This window comes from Anguilla anguilla, chromosome 7 (assembly GCF_013347855.1).
Source record: "Anguilla anguilla isolate fAngAng1 chromosome 7, fAngAng1.pri, whole genome shotgun sequence".
Taxonomy (NCBI): Eukaryota; Metazoa; Chordata; class Actinopteri; order Anguilliformes; family Anguillidae; genus Anguilla; species Anguilla anguilla.
This window is the reverse complement of record NC_049207.1, coordinates 11,085,703-11,107,317: the sequence shown is the minus strand read 5'-3', so window position 1 is coordinate 11,107,317 and position 21,615 is coordinate 11,085,703. Positions and strand designations below refer to the sequence as shown.

General features: G+C 43.0%; 1 protein-coding gene across 2 annotated transcripts in view; it reads left to right on the top strand.

Moving 5' to 3' along the window:
• Window positions 1-20,890, top strand: part of LOC118231955 (metabotropic glutamate receptor 8) — a 160,793-nt gene extending 139,903 nt beyond the window's left edge. For both annotated transcript variants that reach the window (XM_035426384.1, XM_035426385.1), the window contains 3 exons: window positions 1,344-2,279; window positions 19,217-19,463; window positions 20,576-20,890. In XM_035426384.1, coding sequence (XP_035282275.1) covers window positions 1,344-2,279; window positions 19,217-19,463; window positions 20,576-20,625 — 1,233 coding nt within the window. In that variant the 3' untranslated portion in view covers window positions 20,626-20,890. The remainder of the gene's footprint in view (window positions 1-1,343; window positions 2,280-19,216; window positions 19,464-20,575) is intronic.
• The last annotated feature ends 725 nt before the right edge of the window (window positions 20,891-21,615 follow it).

Genomic DNA, 21,615 nt, shown 5'->3' with positions numbered 1-21,615 from the left:
ATTTTGGGATTGGTTATTGTATCAATCGTGTTGCATATGGTTTCTTCTGTGAGTTCAGGGGAGTCACGTGTCAGGTTGACAGGTTAGAGGATCTGGGCTGATGAGGTTTAAGGTGGTTCACTAATAAATAGCAAACATTGTCAATTCAAGCAGTGAAAGCAGTTCCACTTTAAAAAACACAAGACTCCTCCTAGTTGCGTCTTTGGCAACTTGCCTTGCCATCATCATTTTAAAATTCCATTTCTTTTCTATGAACGAGAATGTTTTCATTGATATTGGCCTTGTATTCCGTCCCTGGACACATTACCATCTATTATTATGTGTTGTTTTTCTGTGTGCTGTAGTATCATTTAAGTATTGGTGTCATGTTCCCTTCGCTGGTGTTGGTGAAGTCAAAATTTTGATATTGTCACCCCTACTCCAGTATACGCTGCGACTTGGAGTTTCTGTCCCCTGCAACGTATTCATAAACTCTTCTACTGACTCCTGTGTTAAAGTAAGACAAGTGAGAGAAACACATTTTTTTCTCAGTAAAGTTTTAACCAGACACAATAGAAAATGTCAGCTGATGTTGAGCCACTGAGCACAGGAAGTACGCTTCCTGCCCATGCTGAGAAGCGGCTCCGTGCTCAGTGGGAAAGTGCGGTTGTTCCTGCTCTCTCAGGCGGACTCCTTTGTCTTTCCCCGCTTATCAATTCAGCCCAGTCCACTTCACACAGATTCAGTGGCCCAGCAGACACGAGCTCTGCATTGAAAAATACACCTTGGACGTTGTGTACTCATGCAAGAATGGTTATTAAGGATGAATCATGCAAGGTGCAATAAGGCCCTGATTCACCTGATCATCCCAACGGTAGCTCTGTGTTGCGTTTGAGTTTGAGCCAAGGTCTTACTAGTGCTATCCTGATTCTTCTGCTGCGGGAACTTATTTTCCCTCATGTATTGCCTTGAATTGATGATATAAAACCTTATATACAGGTGGTATAGGTTATAAAATTTGGCTGTTCCCCCATCATGCACCCCATATTTCTGAGCAGTTTTTTGAATTACTAGTCTAAAGACTCAGAGAAGATTTATGTTTGCATCTTAGTGCAGGTTTATGTTATTTTGAGTGGAAAAACACCTTGTCTGAATATGTGTGGAGGGGTGTGCATGGTCCATAAAGGTAGGGCAGGGTGGTACAGGGTGGGGTATGGTGGAAAAAGGGTAGGGCAGAGTAGTACAGGGTGGGGCAGGGTAAAGAAGGGTTGGGCAGGGTGGTACAGGGTGGAGCAGGGTGGTGAAGGGTAAGGTACTGGGGTCAATAACAGCTTGTTTCTCTTCTTCTCGGTCCGGACGGGCAGATGGAGTCCATGCGCTGGGCGAGCGGCGACCCCACGGTGCCCTCCTCCGTCTGCAGCATGCCCTGCAAGGCGGGCGAGCGGAAGAAGGTGGTGAAGGGCGTGCCCTGCTGCTGGCACTGCGAGCGCTGCGAGGGCTACCACTTCCAGGCGGGCGAGTTCACCTGCGAGCTGTGCCCGTACGAGCAGCGGCCCGACCAGAACCGCACGGGCTGCCAGCCCATCCCCATCATCAAGCTGGAGTGGCACTCGCCCTGGGCCGTGGTGCCCGTCTTCATCTCCATGCTGGGCATCGTGGCCACCACCTTCGTCATCGTCACCTTCGTGCGCTACAACGACACGCCCATCGTGCGGGCCTCCGGGCGGGAGATGAGCTACGTGCTGCTGACGGGCATCTTCCTCTGCTACGCCATCACCTTCCTGATGATCGCCACGCCCGACGTCTGCGTCTGCTCCTTCCGCCGCATCTTCCTGGGCCTGGGCATGTGCTTCAGCTACGCCGCGCTGCTCACCAAGACCAACCGCATCCACCGCATCTTCGAGCAGGGCAAGAAGTCGGTGACCGCGCCCCGCTTCATCAGCCCCACCTCCCAGCTGGCCATCACCTTCAGCCTGATCTCCGTGCAGCTGCTGGGCGTGTTCGTCTGGTTCGCCGTCGACCCGCCCCACACCCTGGTGGACTTCGGCGAGCAGCGCACGCAGGACCCCGAGAACGCCCGGGGGGTCCTCAAGTGCGACATTTCTGACCTGTCCCTCATCTGTTCCCTTGGATACAGTATTCTCCTGATGGTCACATGCACTGTTTACGCCATCAAGACCCGGGGGGTCCCCGAGACCTTCAACGAGGCCAAACCCATTGGATTTACTATGTACACAACCTGCATCATTTGGTTAGCTTTTATACCGATCTTCTTCGGGACCGCGCAGTCAGCAGAGAGGGTGAGTGTCTATTAAAGTCATGTTCAGCTCATTAAAGCATAATGTAGTGGTGTACAATGTTTATCTTTGCACTTGCAAGATAAAATGGGATTACCTCCAGACAGCACACCGGCTGCTTAGCAGCACATATAGAGATGTCAGAAATGGGTGCAGGTGTAGCTTTGGTCCTGTAAATAGAATGGTGGGCTCTTTTTCCGAGAAAGGCATTTCCTGTCTGGAGCAGGGGATGAGTTTCAGTCGAGGCCGGGGATCAGGGTAGTCATGCGTGAGGCGAGCGTCGTCCTGGGACTGTCGTCCAGGTAATCTCACCTGCGGGCTGGCGCCTGAGGGACCGCGCATAATGCCGACAGGCCCCGGCAAAGCAATCTCGCTTTCATCCCACTGTGAGATTACTCCGAGCGCCGGACGCTCGCTCTCTTCACACTCTGATGGGCAGGTATCTGCAGTGATGTGGAGGTGCGATGTGGGAAACATCCCCAAGGTCCTCGGGTTGAATGAAGGAGACTGCTCAAGTTAGTCGGAAAGGCTCTCACTTTTCGTCCAAACCAGGGAGACACGGACAAATGTATGAGAGCGCAGCTTCAAACAGCCTGTTTGAAGTCTTGCTTTTTTTTAAAGAATGATAGAATTAGAGGGCCATCCTTATCCCTAAGCATCTGAGTATGGAAACTCTTTGTTCGATTGTCCTGTAGTTGATGCTACTGTATATGATGACAGATAATTATCGGCGGAATTATGGCTCAGGAACCGATCAGGTGGCCGGTAATGTTAGACAAGTGAAGGAAACACCGGTCATTTTTCCCAGTGAAGTGCTAACCAGGCACAATAGGAAATGTCAGCTGATGTTGAGCCACTGAGCACAGGAAGTACGCTTCTTGCCCATTGGCTGTGTGACGCTGAGAAGCGGCTCTGTGCTCAGTGGGAAGGTACGGTTGCTCCCGGAACTGCTCAGGTGGCTGGGCTGCAGGTTCAATTCTTCTGCTTTTGTTCCCTTGAATACTTTTTTTTTTTTTTTGCTTTGAGAAACTAAAATGAAAAATTTACCATATAGCCTAAGTGGTCCAAGTGCTCAGTTCAAGTGGCATAAAATGGCCTGGAACAAGACGTCGACTTGACTGAGCCGCTCTGTTTGCAGCCATCCCCTATCCTCCACCTTGGATAGGGTGTCTGCATGATAAGTGACTTCGTTGTTGCTTGGAGACATATTGCCAATAAAAACCAATGCGAGCCGGGTCAACTCCAAAAAACAATCCCATCAGGCCACTGGGAAAGAGTGCATTACTCTGTATTCGATTAGCTTGTGCGGCACAAAGTTTTAGACAGAGCCCCAGGAGGAGGAGGAGGAGAGAGACACACGCAAGTAAACCGCAGAATGCCTTCAGCTGGGTCTGTAGTGTAGATGAGGAGAGAAGAGAGCCTCTTTAAAGAGACACTTTATTTCTGACCACACCTCATTAGGCCAGTCTTCCCGAGGCTTCAGTCACATCATTACCACTCCCCAAACTTCTGCCCTCTGTCATTGTGGCAACTGGCTCAGCACCCATATTTATTTATCGTATTTAAGAACAATGACGAATGTCAATTTATTTTATTTTGTTGAACTGTTTCATTTTTTGCTTGTTATCTCAAAAATTTGTTTACAAAAAAACATTGCTTCATTAGCTCTCCCATTACCGAGTATTGCGGTCACACATAACTGTAAAATCATGACACAAATTTCTCTGCTAAACCAAGAATTATTTGCTCTGTGATTGAACGTGTGATGCAATTTCAACAACTATATGTGCGCCTAACTCAAACTCGTGACAGCGTGACAGATGAAATGATGTTGGACCTCTGGTTTACAATTATTATAGAATCACTGACTAAATTGTGAAATATATTAATGTCAGATGTCAAAATTGAGGCAATTTTAAATTGGAACCAAGTTGTCTACAAAGCCATCTAAATTAATGAGTGGCAATTGGACCTATATTTGAAATACTGTCATAATATTGCATTCACTGTCCCATCAATTCCCAAACTGTTTACATTATAATGAGGGGGGGGGGGGGGGGGGGGGGGGGGGGGGGGGGTTAAATATTAATATTGAAAGCAGATTTTGTGACTGCCATGTCCTGTGCAGACTGTGCTTGGTACATGTTGCCTCCACGATGCTCAGTGGCCATGGGTCACACTGCTGTTTTGTGGAAATTAAATGCAAACACTTAGCCTATCTTCTGATTGGCTGATTTATAACAGAGAGGAAGAGGGCAGGCAGAAAAGACACATAAAACCTCTGTTAAGTTTACATTCACTGAAAGTTCATTATGAAATAATTAACTACTGTTCAATATTATTATAATAATAATAATACAATACAATAATATTATACAGAAATTCATTGTAATAATAGTGACATTTTAACGAAATTGTAGAATGTGCAATAACTTTTTTTAGGTTTGGAACATTTGTTTCGTTACCTTGTAGCTGTGCAGGGCACAGTTGAGGGGGTAGTGATGGCAAAGTGAGATTCTGTGAACTCAAAATGGGCAGAAGTATATAGGCCCTATGTACTGTTAATGACTCACTCTTTTGAACTTCTGCGAATCACCGTTCTGTTAAATTTTTTACTGCGGTGAATCACACATTTATATATTTTTTTTGTTGATTAATGTGACTGACAGCTAATTTTAGCCCCTCTCATTTCGGGGTTCAGGAAAACACATTCTCCCACCGCTAAACGGGAGAGTTAAAAGCCGTTGCCTCTTGAACTAACAAATTAAATGACAGGAAATGGACTTTCAATCAAAAATAGTTGTGTACCCACAGATGTACAGTGGCTGACAGCCACGGAGAGCTGAGATGAAGCCATCAGACAGAAAGCATGACTCAAAAAACAGTCACCGTTGGGTCCCCACTCTCGCCTATGCCTGTTGTCCTGAAAGCCGAGTATTTTCTCATACCTGGGTAGGATAGAGCCCAGAATCTACCCACTCCCACACATATGACTTTATTCACCCAAACTGGGGTTATTTCATTTTAAACTAGGAGAGTGCGCACATACAGTTCACATTCAGAATTACAAAACAAATTCAAGTGTCGATACAGCAGTCACATTTCATATAGGGCCTACTATTAAATTGTGTGTATTAAATAAGTATACTGTAGGTACAGGTAGAGAAGGCCAGTCTGCCATTGAAAGTCACAGAGGACAAAAAAAAAAAAAAAAAAAATACAAATACAAAATTAAAAAAAAAATACAATATTGCAGCAGTGTCCCTCTGTACCCAGGGAAGGGACAGAGAATAAATATATAAATAAATATATGAAGTGTACTTAATGCAAATAAAAAGTATGTCAGCAAGAACTAAAAGGATGCTTTTTTCAGTTTAGTGTTGTTGAGTGTAGTAGTGATGAAGTAGTGATAATAATTACTGACAAAACAATTGCACTTGCAACTGGCTAGCTTTATTGAAATCTTAATGAAGTGCTCATAAATTGTTGACATTCAGGTACCTTACAAATAATTTTAATGTAAAAAGGTACAACGAATTTCTGAGAATTCATGCATGCCTAGATTTTGTATCTGGTTCTGAAAATAGCAATTTCCAAGAATCTTGAACCAGGCAAACATTGCTTTTATTATTTGCTGGTAAAGACGCACATCAAATCACATGGTTGCTTTTTTTTAAAACTTTGAAATACTGATTAATAGTGATTTCTTCTGACTCACCTCCTTGGAAATTTACAGATTTACAGATTTGCTGCATTTTAAAGTTTTTGTTAAGGCTTAAAAACCTGCTGGGGATATTAATGCTTCACAAAAACTTTAGTTATAATTTCATATAACTGAAAATTTTGCCTTATATGAATTCTGCACAGGTTAAAAGGGTTACTGCTTATTACTTATCAATGTAAAATGCCAGGGCTTTTATTTTATATGTTTTTATCATGAAATATGATCTGTCAAATATGAAGTGTTTTTTCATGTGTAGAACAAAGGCAAGGCCACAGTCCACAGGAAATGTAGTTTATGGTATGTACTGTGGGTTCTTTGGCGTCCTGTGCACTTTCTGCATGATGGGATCACATGAAATATCAATTTAATATGCACTGCAGTATAATCCAGAAAATGCTAATGAATGTCTTGACACATACATGTTCCCACTTTACATGACTGGGAAATGTCACTTGAAAGGACAGGCTCCTGACTGCAGGCAAAGGTGAATAAGAGAGTGAATTTACTAGAACAAAATTCTTCTGAAAGGAAGGTATGAAGGAGTTGGGTGTGTGTGGGAAGGTGCGTGAAGTTGTGAGGTTATCATTCTGTCCCTCTGGATGTTAAGCTCTGGTACAGTTACTAAATACTGTAGGTTTAAAAATAAAACGTGTAAATTGCTCAGTTTCTGGTGATCACACTGAAGATTGAAAATGACACGTTATGAATATTTTCTTCGTTTTGTGTTTCACTGATGAAAAACGCAGTCGACCTGCTCAGAGAGATTTTAATGATGACAGAGGGTGGCTAAACGAAAGGGACTGATTGACAAGTTTGTTGAAAGAATGAGAATAGGTTTTGTCCAGCGGGACGGCTAGCACGCGGTAGATTGTAATCTCCTGGGTCTGAAGTTATCCTCCTCAGCGTGATTTGTGCTCTTATCCTGGCCAGCCCTGGCACCCCGCCTGCCTCAGACTCTCCGCTCCGTCTTGTGCCTTCCAAAACCGTTAAACCAAGATGGCACGTCTGATAATATCAATTCGCTCAGTCTTTGACTTCTAGTGTAGACAGCTATTGCATAGGTTGTAGAGTGGCTCATTCGGGAAAGGTGCTTGCCACAAAGGCAGGTGTTTAAGTGGGCCTGGTATCCTTAGGTTACCGCTGTATTGGCTCGATCCCAATGACAGGGCCGGTGCCCAAAGGCTCCCAGATGCCTGAGAAGACTAGGATGAGGGCCGTTTTGTATTATGAATGCCACAGAGTCATCATGACGGCAATCTGAATCTGCTGTAATGTTAGTTGTGCAACGACAAAATTCATCTAAGCAATTATTGATACCCTTTTTGTGAAATCATTGGTATCTTTTCCCAGCGTGACTACTAAGCAGGTGGTCGATTATTATTTTTATGATTTGTAGATATCATTCCTGTATGACTGGGCCTTAATCTTAGCAGAGATCAAGTTGACACTTAGCGTCACCCAACGCCTCAGCAAACCCACTCTTCCTAGTACCCTTCATCTACTCACATAATGACTGTTGCCAAGCACTGCTTTCCATTGCTCAGGAATAAAATGGTTCCATGACTACGCTGCTCAGCTGGGGTTAAAGGTTTTGCATTTGCACATACATTATAGAAACCATTCTCAAATGCACATATATTGGTTTTGTATGATTGACATCTAATATTATTAGGTTTTCATCATGGGTGAGTGCCAATTCACAGTCAAAGCGCAATTTTTTACTTGTAGAGTGTTACTGGGATAGCTTGATGAGAAAATGCCAGACTGCATTCACATGAAAAGATATGGATTGAACCTAGGCAACTACAAATGGAGCAATAATGTTCAGTAGGGTCCTTATGCCTGATAGTTCCTTCCTTATTTAAACTAGTTTCTTCATCTTTCACCCAGTTTCATCAAAATCCTTAGCTGTTACCTGTTCAGTATAGACGGACGAACAGACGGACACAAAACAGCAATCAAATGACCTTTGCTTCACCTGCTGGTGGCAAAGGTAATCACATGAGTTTGTGTGGTCATGCTTTATACTTTTTGTAGATTTCAGTGAATGATTGTATTCCCGTTATTGGTTGCTCTTGGGAATGGTTGGTGCAGATCTTCTTATGGGTAAGGAATGAGTCCTTTTCATGCCAATCCTTACGGAAATGGGATGTACTGCAGCATATTATACATTTTTAAATACCAATTTCTGTTTGATAAGGTGCATACTGGGTTTGTCTCAGTTGGCTCAGCTATTCATTAGTCTTCAAGAAAAGGTCACTGAAACACTGCACACTGGGTTTCGTCACAGCCAGTGACTCCAGACTCTGTTTCTGAAATACTGAGGTCCTCCGCTGACTGGGAGATGCAATGCTGCAGTACCCTCAGATCCTGCAGATTACTGAGTTGACCTTGAAGGTCATAGGTTCTAATCGTGGATGAGACTTTACTTTGAGAGTGGGTCCATGAATGAAGACAATATCGATGAAGGCCAATTTTTGATTGCTTTTATTATTTTTCTTGATTATTTTTTTCTCATGAGAGTGGGGATTTATTCAGATATTGGCTGGTGTACAGCAAATACCTAACGACTGAATAAAACTATGATGGCACATAGATCAATTTATTGTGGGATGAATTAAAATCAAGCTATGCTAACCTAAGTCAAGCTGGTCTATGCTAAACTATTATAATCAACTGCCAGCTCTACTGGATTTAGCACTTTTGCTCATCTTTAATCTATCCCCCATCATCGAGAATTACTTTTAATTCTCCTTCCATTGTCGACTGAGTGTTGAAACCTCCATTCCAGATGTCAAAATTCCTCCAAGAACGTGGTAACAGAGCTCCAAAAACAGTTCCTCATAGACGTATTCAACACTCACAAAGATCGGCCACGTATTTCTGCTGAAATTGCTTTGTCAGGAAAAAAAAATAAAGATCAGAGTGAGCCGCGCACCTGGCTCTTAACAATGAGCTGAATTAATCATTCGTCCGAGGGAACGGTGGATTTTTTATGCAGTCAAGGGGCCAGGCAAATTTTGTGTGAATTTCAACTACGGTATTTCCATTTGCAGGTTATATTAGAATTTCCTTGAACAGTCAACACAGTCAAAGCTCAAAGATTCAACCAAGAACTTTTTATTTTTTTTATTTTTTATGTACATAATGTCCGCTTCCATTTAGGCACATCACGCAAAATTGCAAATTGAGCTTGCTGAAATCACAGACTCCTGCTAATGGAAAAAATAGCACCGAGAGTGCTGTTGGTGTTCTCTCTCCTTTAGACAGCCGATGATTCCGCCTGCGTGGGAAACGATCGCCTGGGTCTTTACGTAGAATTGCACGAGCTTCTGCTTTTCATCTGGGCAGAACGGCTGGCAGGGGACACTTGCTCCAAAAAAACCGTCTCGCTGCCGTGAATTTGCGAGAGAGCACCCACAATTCAAATCCTTTCCCGAGATAAAGTGGGGACACTATCCTGATATCTCTAAAGACAGACTCGGATTTATTCACACATCAGAGAGACCCATAAATGGCTACAGGCAACACTATCATGTTGAATCTGACAAGTTTTGTGCACTGTGTTTGTGTAAAATATTGTTGTGGCATCCACAGCAGTAATTTTTTTTTGTTGCATAGTCGCCTTTGAAGTTGCTTTGGAAAGTGCTTGTGAAATCATTCTTTTGAACACTGTATGTTTTTTGATGGTACAGTACAGTATATGAAGCTCTTCATAATTGTGCATGCACACACATGCACACAGGCACACACACACACACACACACAACGTGTATGTGCATATTCTTTTCATTAAAAAAAAAACAAAATGGCAGTTTCACATGAATGAGATACAGTGGAATTCACCTTAATAGGAAATCCTGCTTCATTATTCCGCTGTTCTGCTATTTTTGCTATTCGTAATCAAACAATTCCCATGCGGTTAAAGCACAGATTTTTTCTCAGTCAGGGACATAGGCTAAACCTTAGGCTTACACGATCAAATATTTGGAACATCTTTAAGAAGAAAGAGAACACTGGTGAGCTCAGTAAGGGCCTGTTAGACCTAGGATGACCTCTGCTGTTGATGGCCGTAGAATTCTCATCATAATGTATAAAAACTGCCAAACACCTGTTCGACAGATCATGAACCTTCTTCAGGAGGCAGGCGTTGAAAGGTCAGTAACTACTGTCCACAGAAGACTGCGCAAACAGTACTACAGAGACTACACTGCGAGATGCAAACCACTTGTTAGAAACTGTTTGATCATTACTCACAAGTAGTGATTCCTACAGAACTCTTGCATACTCTGTTTTAGAAGCAGCTTTGTTCTCACCATTCAGCAGATCTGGTGGTCAGTCCCACTGTATGCAATCCTCTTTTAAAGCCGCACATGCATTTTTGATAATCACTATTTATCCTGTCTGTAAGGTTTGAATTGAAGCAGTGCACTTGGAAATATATGATTTTCTGTCCATTGTAGGGGCACTTTCCTTGGATTGTAACTGCTGGGAGAAAAAAAATTCTGATAGTGTCTTTGCACTATGTGATAATATGTAGGGTATGTTGGTTCATTCTCTGGGGGAAGGTTTGCCTTTTGAGAAGCTGCTGGCTACAACTTAATGGAAGCAGAAAAATGAACCTTTTCGTAGGGCTGCATTTTGCCACTTGCAGTTCCCGTCACTGGTAGAAAAGAAATAACAAAATTGAAAAGCTTTTTGCTGGGCTGGAAGTTGTTGTTATTCTTTCATCTTTCTTTGACTGGTGATCTTACACCCAAGGTGGCTGCCATGTCCCTGTTCCAGAAGCTCTTTGTCCTCTGGGGGGGTTTTAGCGAATTGACGTTGACGGCAGTGGCCGATCGTATCCAGTGGACCTGACCTTGACACTTTTGCCCAACCTGTGCAGACAGACAGACATTCACTCTAAATGATCTCTCTCTCTCTCTCTCTCTCTCTCTCTCTCTCTCTCTGTCACTCTCTCTCTCTCTCTCTCTCTTTCTCCCTCTCTCGCTCTCTCTCTCTGTCTCTTTCTCTCTCTTTCACACACACACTCACACACACAGACATGCATACACACTGTGCTCCCATTCCTAGTGGCTTTGTCATTTGTCAAGCCATCTTAGCTTCTTTCATCGGTTTCTCGTATTGAAATCTCACTTACCTGACATATTTACAGTAGACCAGATGAGTGGCGTTGGTCATCTACTCCAACCAGAAAAGTGCACATATTGTACCTAGAGAGACATATTTACTCATTCCTTACTTATTAGTTTGGCAGGGGATGCGTAGTAACACTGAACTTCTCCTCCCACTTTTGGGAGTATGCAAGGCCCACAATATCATAATCAGGAGTCTGGTTCTGCACGGGCCTGAAACAGGTTGTTCACTCACAGCCATCACTCCACAGGTGTGTGCCTCTCCATCATGATCAAACTCAAAGTCGCTTTGCTGCCGTGTACATGCACAAACTGGAGATTGGAGAACAGATGGCCATCATCTTCATTTTCAACAGCCTGATAATGTGCTAGCAGTCATTCAAGCTTTTAATCATTTTCACATGGTATGAAAAGAGCTTTGTCTTTTCACGAGAGCCCGCAACCATACCAAAGAGAAGAAACCAACCAAATGTCATCCAGAACAAAAGCAAAGAAAACCCAACAAAACCGCCGCAAGGCTAGGAGAACATGGAGACCATAGAAAGAAAGATGCACTAGACCGGAGCTGAACCACCACAGAGCACGACTGCATTTGTGCACTTCTGGGCCACTCTGAGAGATGTGTCAGCTGTCAGACCTGATCTGCAAACACACCCCTCACCACGAACAGCCCCTTTATTCCCCGTGATATTGCAACACATGTGTAACGCCAAGTACGAAAATTCAATTACACGCCACTTTACTCAAACACAATATTGCATGACATGGGCATCGGGCGATATCAAATAAAGAGACCGTAGAGTTCACTGATTATTTCCTAGAGAGCCGTCATTGTGGCGCATGGCACATTACTTTTACACGAATGGCCAAAATAAAGAGATCCATTCCGCATGAGGAATTCATTTTAATGCATTATGTGTCATAGTGGTTTACCCTGCAAGGTGCTTCTGAACTGCCGTAATAAAGAATATTTGTGCACAGCGAATGAAGTCTGATATTGCAGTAATTGCTTAGAATGTGAACCGCATGATAATGCATCAGCTCGGCCAAAAAAAAAAGAGCGCGATGGGTTCTAAGAACACAATCTTCTCGTCATCCCTTCTGCCTTTATAAATAAGTGATGTCATGAGCAAATGTCATACTCGCAGATGCACCCCTATGTCCTCTTCAGTTCCTGTTTATCTGAATCAAACATTGCTAATCGAAGCCTCTGGGCAATGACTCCCAAAGAATATATAAAATAAAATAAGAATAAATGCCTCAGTGGATACCAACACTGCATTCAAAACAACATATTTTAAGATTCAAACTTAAAGATCAATTCAAAATCGTAAAAGTACAAAATGCTCCACGTAGCGTTACAAATCAAATTATACTTAATTCCACATCATTTCACATTTCCCTTAAATAAAGATGATTTAATTATGAGAGGCTATTTTTGCACAGTTGCCTATTGACTAAATGTGGACTGCAGGGGATTGGACTGATTCATGGCTGGCTCAAATGTCAGAGAACCTTCGCCGTGCTGTGGCAAAAAAAATTATAACTGAAAGTACATAACATTCTTCAGTGACATATTCCCTGTGAGTTCAGAAACTTTTCAAAAATCCATATTGCGTGCTCTGTGTTAATCAACTCAAAATCATGTTATATGAGTTGCCTGCCTTTTAAAGATTTTGGGAGTATATTTAGGCTACCTGTTAGTCTTGACAAAATGGGCCCAGCTGTTGCTAGCTCGTCAGTGGCACTGAGCGTAGCTCACAGCTGTGCACATGCAAAAATCTAAAGATACCTTTTCCATTCTCACCCCAGAGGGAGGTAGAAAATGATCACAGATAATAGCGGCTGGCAGAGCCGTCCGTTAGACAGTGGAGCAATAATCTCTGCAATAACTTGGGCCCGGGCGATATTTGAGTAATGCTTTTTTCGCGGAGCCGAAAGAAGGCCATGAATCAGATTTGCTCCCCGAGTCCGTTCTCTCAGTCAGCGAGCGACTCCAAGGCTCTGATTCATACAGCATTTTATTACGGGCCTTTTTTAGGGCAGCTTTTCAAAAGAAAGGAAAAGAGCTCAGGGGAGCCTCTCCAGACGCCAGATTCAACTGACAGGGTGCAAAATTACGAGTTAGGCAAGCATCATGGCGGAGGAGCCGAGAGGGTTTTTTTGGCTCCTGTGGTTTTTGAGCGGAGTGAATTGGTTATGAGATGTGGGGGAGACGCGAGGCTTTTTCATACCTGTCCCCTGTCAAGGAGACTCGGCCCTTTTTAAATTCCCAATCACGTTCGACGCATCAGACGCTGCGATGTAGCGGTGCAATATTTCGGGTGGGAGATGAGGATTAAATTAAAGGCTTGTCACGGGCCCCTCTTCTCCTTCTGCCCGTGGTTACCGGATATGGGCTGCTGTTTCGCCATGGATCGAGCGCATGCATAATTCAGTGAGCGTGTAAGCAGTGTTGAGTTCCCCTGCCATATCAGCCGGGAGTGCGGTGAAGTCTGCGCTCTTGTTTACCCACAGAAAGAGGGCTGTCCTAATGTTTCTGTGCATGCAGGGCTTCATGGTTTTAGCGGATGCTGTTCATTTGTGTTTTTAAATGCTGTTTTTTGCTTGAACCCTTCAGGTGCGACAGCACTGATGAACTTGGTCATATTGGCCATATGGTGTCTTGCTTTCATAATTTATAGTGGGAAAAATAGGTTATGGGTTCCAAGCCCAGATGGTCTACTACTGCTGTAACTTTGAGTGCAGTGCCAATCTGAGTTTCAGTAATATAACCGAGACCTGCAAAGTAATATATATTGATGCAGCTACTCTCTTAAACCTGTAGCGCCTCCATTGATAAAAATGACTCTTTCAAACCATATCTAATTGGAAAGGTAACAGTTGACCTGTAAATCAATACTGCAATCAGTAACACATTATCTAATATTTACAAATTTCCAAGTGGGTCACTGAAGTTTTTATAAAATAATAAGAAATAGATCAAATAGAAGAAATGAACGGCACGCACTGAATGCGCCAAGCACGTTCTGTCAGGAAACTCAAAATTACAGCCGACCAATTGGTCAGCCCCAGTAACCACTTACTCGCGCGTATCCATAATCAACCAATTGCGTACACACAGCACTTTTCTTTTCTCTTACCCATCCAATCACAGGCACACGTCACCAGTGGATTGCCTTTTCAAGCCAACAATCAGACCTATCAGTGCTGGTGCTCGCCTGTGCTGCTTTGCATGCTTCACTGCTGCTGCTCAGAATTGCGCTCACCCTCCACCACCCCAGCACCACCTGCTGTTTGGATCTGCTTCTAGATGCTGGGGGGTTTTCTGGTATTCCTCCTGTGTATAGTATCGGGGAGATGTGTAGTACTCCCTGTTAGATAGGGTAGTGCACACTGGTACGTGCACTAATACCTGATGCAGATCCATTCAGCGTCAGACCAAAAAATGTATTTACAAATTCATGCATACTGTATATTTTAATACGTGAGTTGTTCTGGCTGAAATATGATAAAATACACAGTAAAATGTTCAGTGTTAATACAACTCAAGAAAAGTACACATGAGTCAAACAGGGACAATATATACTCTTTAAGACCTGATTTCATCTGTAGAAGAAAATATGTACCATTATAGTAGCATGAAAATAACATTAGATTGATTGAATCTTGAATTGATTGACCTGGTTAACAAAGATTCTCTCTCTTTGCCTCTCTGTCTCTCTCTCTCTCTCATGTGGCTGAAGCCTGATGCGCAGTCCTCCACTGCAGATCATTTGATCTTTTATCAATAGGGACCCTGTGCAAGACCCGACAGCTGCCTTTCATAAAAAGTCTGGTCCTAAAAATTCTTTCCACTTAGAATGTTTAATGCCCAGGAGAGGATGAAGTTTTAGCACCTTCACACGGATGTTGTAAAGGGCCTTTATTTAAATGCCACTGAACATGCCCAGCTACAATATTCTGAAGGAGAGATTCATCCCCCCTCCCCTTCCTGCCACTCCCTAAGCTCAGCTGCCTCTACCACTTCAGGGAAGGCACACCTGCATCCAGCAGTGCTGGAGTGGTGTTCATTTTGTGGGGTATCAGAAACAGAGTTTCACATTTTTTTTGAGTGTCTGTGGCTGGCGGGAGTCTTGCGTTTAGTAAGGCACTGGTGTATGGAGTCGGATGGTGGGTATTGTCATGCACTATTTATTTATGGCCAAAGCGCAGCATCTCAAAAAAGAGACAAGTGGTGTTACTAAATGTCTCGCTGGGAAAGGCAGAAAGCCATTTGGCTGGCTTGGAACAGAATGGCTGATATGGGTTCATTGGAGCCTGTGCTTGTTTTAAGAAGGCTTAATCCACAAGCGATTGCTCACCGAGTTGACGTTTTTTACACTGGTAAACAATGATCATGGCTTCTGGGGGATTTGGATAGTGGGGGAATGTCTGCTGTATGTACGCTGAATGAGAATGTTTTTTTGTTTTTTTTTTAGCTCTGTGCAATAAAGGAGATCAAAAAAGTACAAAAAACTCTCTCTCTCTCTCTCTCTCTCTGTCTCTATCCCTCTCCCTCTCTCTCCCACTCCCTCTCCCTCCCCCTCCCTCCCTCTCTCCCTCCCTCCTAAAACAATACTGGAATTGGGTGACCCCTAATCGTAGACAATATTAAACTGGGACCTAAAAATGATCATAATTTATTGCGTTAATATCCTGTGTTCTGCACGTACATTTTTAAAAAGACATACCGTACTGCATCAGAATGTTGTGCAGTGGCACCGAGCTATTCAGCTATTTTCTGTGACTGCAGGAGAATGTACTGGAAAGAGGTTCTAACAAAAATAACTGCGTGTTTGCCACATCACATGACACCAGTACAAGAGAGCACTGAATTCCCAAACATCTGTTGTTCAGTGACAGGCAGAGCAACCTGGGACTTGGTTCTATTATTCAAACAGGGCCGCCATGATATGTGCTGGAGAGCTTATTCTCTCTGGTGCTTTAGTTTTATTTCATTTTTTATAGTCCTTCCAACACCTATTTATGATCTGTGGCTTCTCATTGGGGGGTGCCTTATTCAGTGAAAGTTAGAAAACCTGTCACTGGATCAAAGATGTGTGTAAAAGCTTATTTAATGCCATTTGGAAATCCTCTTTTGCAAAAAAAAAAATGGTTAGAATCTAGAAATCCATGCAAGAAAAGCAACACATGCTACAAACTTGAAAGACGGACCCTGTACCATACACACTGTACATTATGCAATGGCAATAAAAGCATACAATTTATGTGTTTTTGCTATTTTAATACAACCTCATAAACACAAAACTAGCCCTCTTTTCCCGCTGTCTCTCACCCCTCAGTCTTCCTGTGTGCGGTACCACGTCCTGACAAAATGCTTTCTGATAGCCATTGTTACAGGTTTAGCCTGCCATTCGCTGCTAATGCCATTGTGGTCTCAAAGCAACCTGTGCCAGTGGCAGGAAGATCATCTGTACATTTTTGTCAGAAGAGCACATTTAGCGTATGTCAGGATATGTAAGATATGGACATCTAGTATATGTAATGTATGCGATCATAAGTTGATATAGATGAAGGTGTTGTAGACTACAACATGAAAATATGTGAGGACGTTTGAGATAACGAAATTGAACTTTTATCTGAAGAGACAGATCCAAGTTCAAGTTTCGCTGTTATCATCTCCCTCAAAGGCAGTTTATGCGAAAGTGTGGATAAAATCAGTTGAGCAATGATTAGACTTATTTCATTATTTATTTACACAGGCACTCTTATCTAGAAACTCAAAAAGGCCATTGTGGTAAGACATGCGCATATCAGAGCAGCGACATCACTGAACAAGGCAAGGCTGGTTACAAAACGGCCTAAGAGAATAAAATAATTAAACAATAAATGAACAGCAAACTGAAAAACAAACGTATTCCAAAAAACACGCTTTCAAAAAATAATGCTACCTAAGAGTGATCTACCAACAATAACAGCTCAGATTTCATTTGCGGTTTGAAGGGATCAGGTACTCTGTGCTTGGTGCAGATGGCATCCATAATGTTGACTGTGGCACTGTGGCAGGGAGGATGCCCAAAAGACTGGCATTTATTTGGGGCACATATCAAATGGCTTCACCCACTGCCAGGGCGATGTCAGACTGAAAACCCCAGAGATGGAATCTGCTCATCAAATGAATAGGCAATGCGCAAGATGGCGGGTTGTAGTTTGAAGTCTGGAGCCATGCAGTATGAGCCACTGCGGTTGTCAGGAAGCGGCTGCTTGGAGCAGGAAGATGGCCGCTCCTCCCCTCGCGGTGCCGAGACATAAACGCTCCTCCAGGGACACTCTACCTGCACCTGGATCCGTGCCGGGTTTTTTTTTCTCGTTTCTCTCTCAACATTTTTTTAAGCTTTTTTTTTAATGGGTTCCTTCCTTGGCTGTGTCTTCAGTTAGAGTTATCGGCTTGGCTTCTATTTTTTGCTGTCAGAGGTGCACTCTAACTCCAGCTGCAAATGCCACCGTGCTGCAATGGCCCAGTTTTCACATTGACATAAGAGAGAGAGTGGCCACACCCCCAAATTAGCCGCAGAAGAATTGTTCCTGGGCCCATTACTCATAGTATATAGGTGTGATATAGTGCAGAGGGAACTGAGCTTGTAATAAGAAAAGCATAGTTTTGAGTCCTAAGAGCAGAAGAAATGTACCATCATTTAACCCACGAGAGAGGCTCTTAATCTGTTTAAAGTAATCACACAGTCCTAAAAATTAATATGTAAAAAGTATAGGTCATCCTACTGATATGCCAAAAAAGCTGAAATTATATACTGCAGGCTAAAATGTTACATCGTCATCGTCAACGTTTTATGTTAAGCTTTCTACTTCAAACACAAATTAGTCAAACGACCTTGTTATGGTGATTCACCAATCATTCCCCGATCCTGATGGTGTGTATTTCCATACTTTACTCCTGCGAATGCTCTCCGCTGGCGCGCGTTCTCGGCTGTTCACTGACTGCGGCGTGTTTTGACTGGAGCGTGACTAACCATCTGTTGCGCAGTTATTCTCCTCGCTTTGCTGTGTTTCGGAGACATGGGCGCAGATGAGTGGCTCCCCTCTGTGGTTTCCTGCTGTCAGTGTGCAGTTTAAATTGGGGGGAGGCTGGAAGAGGCACCCATCTTTCTGTGGCTGCCATTTTGATGTCTGAAGGGAGCCCTTGTTCTGTGGTGTTCTGAGCATTCTGAACTTTTTGTGACAGTTTTATGACAGTGTTGCTGAAGAGATCCCTCCCCCCCCTTTTAATCAAGTCAGCAGGTTAGATGAAGGCTTGTTATTATTCACGCCTGATTGGGTTGATTCCCTTGAGGGAGTGACTTTCTATTGGGTGGTGTAAGGATGGGCGGGGTCAGTCTTACTCAAGGCTGAGGATTGGTAAACACACTGGATTTTAATGCTGCAGAGACCAGGGAATAGGATGCATCTTAGCAATTCTTCAGCTTTTTAAAATGAGATGGAAAGTAATTCGAATGCTTCACCCCCTGGGTCATAAGCTGCCTGCTTGTTTTTGACAGTCATGTCAGTTATATTTAGTTTCTGTAAATGTTAGCAATGTTTTATTTAGCAACCCAAATGAGGAAACATGAACATTTCACTCATTTCCTTTTTAGCGGCGAATGCATATCTTCCATTCAGTAAATATATTATGTGCTTTGCGTGTTTGGAATACCATGCCATGATTGCTGAGAATTTAACATAAACAACAAAGCAAGTTTAAATGAGAAAAAAATTTGTGAATAATAATACATGATCTCCAGCATCTCAGTGGCAGGTAATCAGTGAAGAGTGGAAATGAAAGCCAAAAAAACACATGCTTACTCAGAGTTTATTTATTAAAATCAGTATGAAATGTGTGTCTTTCATTTACACCCCGCAATTGAGACTTGCCACTTCACTATATGTTTCTGTCAATATATTTAACACGTTTAAACTTGTGGATGAAGCAAATTACAGGCCTTTGACTGACTTTCTTTGCCTCTCTCTCTCTCTCCCTCTCTCTCTCTCTCTCTCATCCTCCCTCCCTCCCTCCCTTGCAGATGTACATCCAGACCACCACCCTGACGATCTCTCTGAGCCTCAGCGCGTCCGTGTCCCTGGGGATGCTCTACATGCCGAAGGTGTACATCATCATCTTCCACCCGGAGCAGAACGTGCCCAAGCGCAAGCGCAGCTTCAAGGCCATCGTCACCGCCGCCACCATGTCCAGCAAGCTGACGCAGAAGGGCACCGACCGCCCCAACGGGGAGGTGAAGACCGAGCTCTGCGAGAGCATGGAGACCAACAGTGAGTGCAGTGCGCTTGATCGCTCGGTCCCACCCACTCTCCTGACCCCGCCCCTCAGAACCCCGCTCCTGTAGTGACTAACAGTACGGCCATTTTGAAAGTGGCCTGTGATCAATCACAATTTGCTGGGGTCACCGAGGGAGCTGCCTGAAAAAGCTAAAATCAAGCTGTGTGTATTTTTTTTGCCAATAGGTTCACTCCCATTACTTATTTCTGATGGTTTTTTAATGGAAATTCATTGTTTATCTGAAAATGGTTGGCGCGCTTGTACCGACCCTCATAAATGTGTGATTCTTTCTAACGCTCTTATCTCTTTGATGACTTGATTGTATTGTCTCCAGGCTGGCTTCTCCCCTCTACTCCCCCCCCCACCAACTACATCAGAAGATAAAAGTCACAAGATCAAATTTTGTCACTTTAATTGCACATCTGAAGGAATCATTCATTTCAGTCGTGTAATAACTCGATAATTCCAAACTGATTTAGTAGTACCTATTATAGACTCTATTTAAAAAAAATTTTTTTTTAAATGCCCTCTCCTTGACTCTCGAGAGCTCGTTTCAGTGTGTGTACTGGAAACCTGGCTATGTATTAAACAGCAGGCAAAGGGCCACAGGGAATAGGAAATGTGCTCAGAATTAGCATCTTATTAATGAATAAAGCAACAAGAACATTGCAAGGAACAGGTGACTCACAGGTGTGGGAAATGTTGTAAAAACTTTTTTACATCACGCAATGATAACTGAGACCATACAGATGTGGCCAATGTTAATACACAATAAGTATTTCATTATAGAATACACTAGGAAGGATAAATGAAAAAGAAATTAAGAGGTGAAAAGATAATCTTATGATTTTATTCTATTTATAGGGAAATGAACACAATCTCAAAATTTGATAGATCACATACTGTGTGTGAAGATATAGAATTTTCCATTTAAAATAATAACAGATAAGACAAAGGACCAATGCTGATGGACATGCATGAGGAACAGGAGAACATTGTATGCAATAAACAAAACGGCCTTTGAGCGGAACTAAACGCAGACAGATCGTTGTGAACTTCATGAAAACAAAAAAAACCATGCAACCTTATGCTTTTCTCTTTGCAGCTTCATCAACTAAGACGACGTATGTCAGCTATAGCAATCATGCAAACTGAAGAGACGCGCTGGAAAAGACTGCTGAGGTGCTCCTGTCCACGGACGCTAATCCGTCACATTCAGAGAACCACGGGGACCTCCCGCGGGCGCCCAAGCATGAGACATTTGTATCGTTCCGCTTCGAGCCGGCCACGGGGAACCTGCAGAGGGGAAACTTGATTCGATGAGTGCACCTGCATTTTTTTGCATTCTGAGCAAACCCCCTCGCTGCAAGTAAACACAAATACAAAACGAGAACTGCCGGTGGAGAGATGCAAATGGGGGAGGGGGGAGTGGGGGGGGGGGGGGGGATGGGGGGATGGGGGGGGAGAGAGAAAAAGATCTATGAAGAAAAAAAATAATTTATGGAAGAAAAGAGAAAAAAAATAAAAAACAGTCAACCATGTTTGTTGTTATTCTACTTGTAAGTATTTTTGTGGTTGTGAAGATTTTTCATTCTTGTCCAACTTTGTCCGACCTGCATACCGAGATGAGTTTGTCTCTTGTATCGGCTAACTGGATTGTAGCCTTGGGTTGTGAATCTGTAAATGCAATGGTTGAAGCATGCCAATTTTATACAAATAATTTATTTATAATAAAGGAATGTTTTGCAAATGTTTAGCATTGTTGGCTGTGCATTTAAAAACAAATAAAGAGCAGGATTACCAAAAGAGAATGAACTGAGGTCTTATACAAAAAGTTCCGTTTTATAATAATTTTATGTCTTCATTTATTTCATAAAAATTGAGGGTCTTGTTTGGCCAGTTATTGGCCATACAGTAAATTACCTTTTTCTTTTCTTTCATTTCTTTCTTCCAGGTTTACATGATGGATTTTTTCATTAAACATGCTAAAGAGATCCACGTGCAAAACTCTTGAATCGTAACAATGGGGAAAAACTTTGTACAGTGTTTCATTAACCCCATGAAGCCACAAAATTTGAGCATGACATTGGTCCCTCATTTGGGTCTTATTCAAAAGCATTCCTTGTGCAGAAGACCTATCGGGAA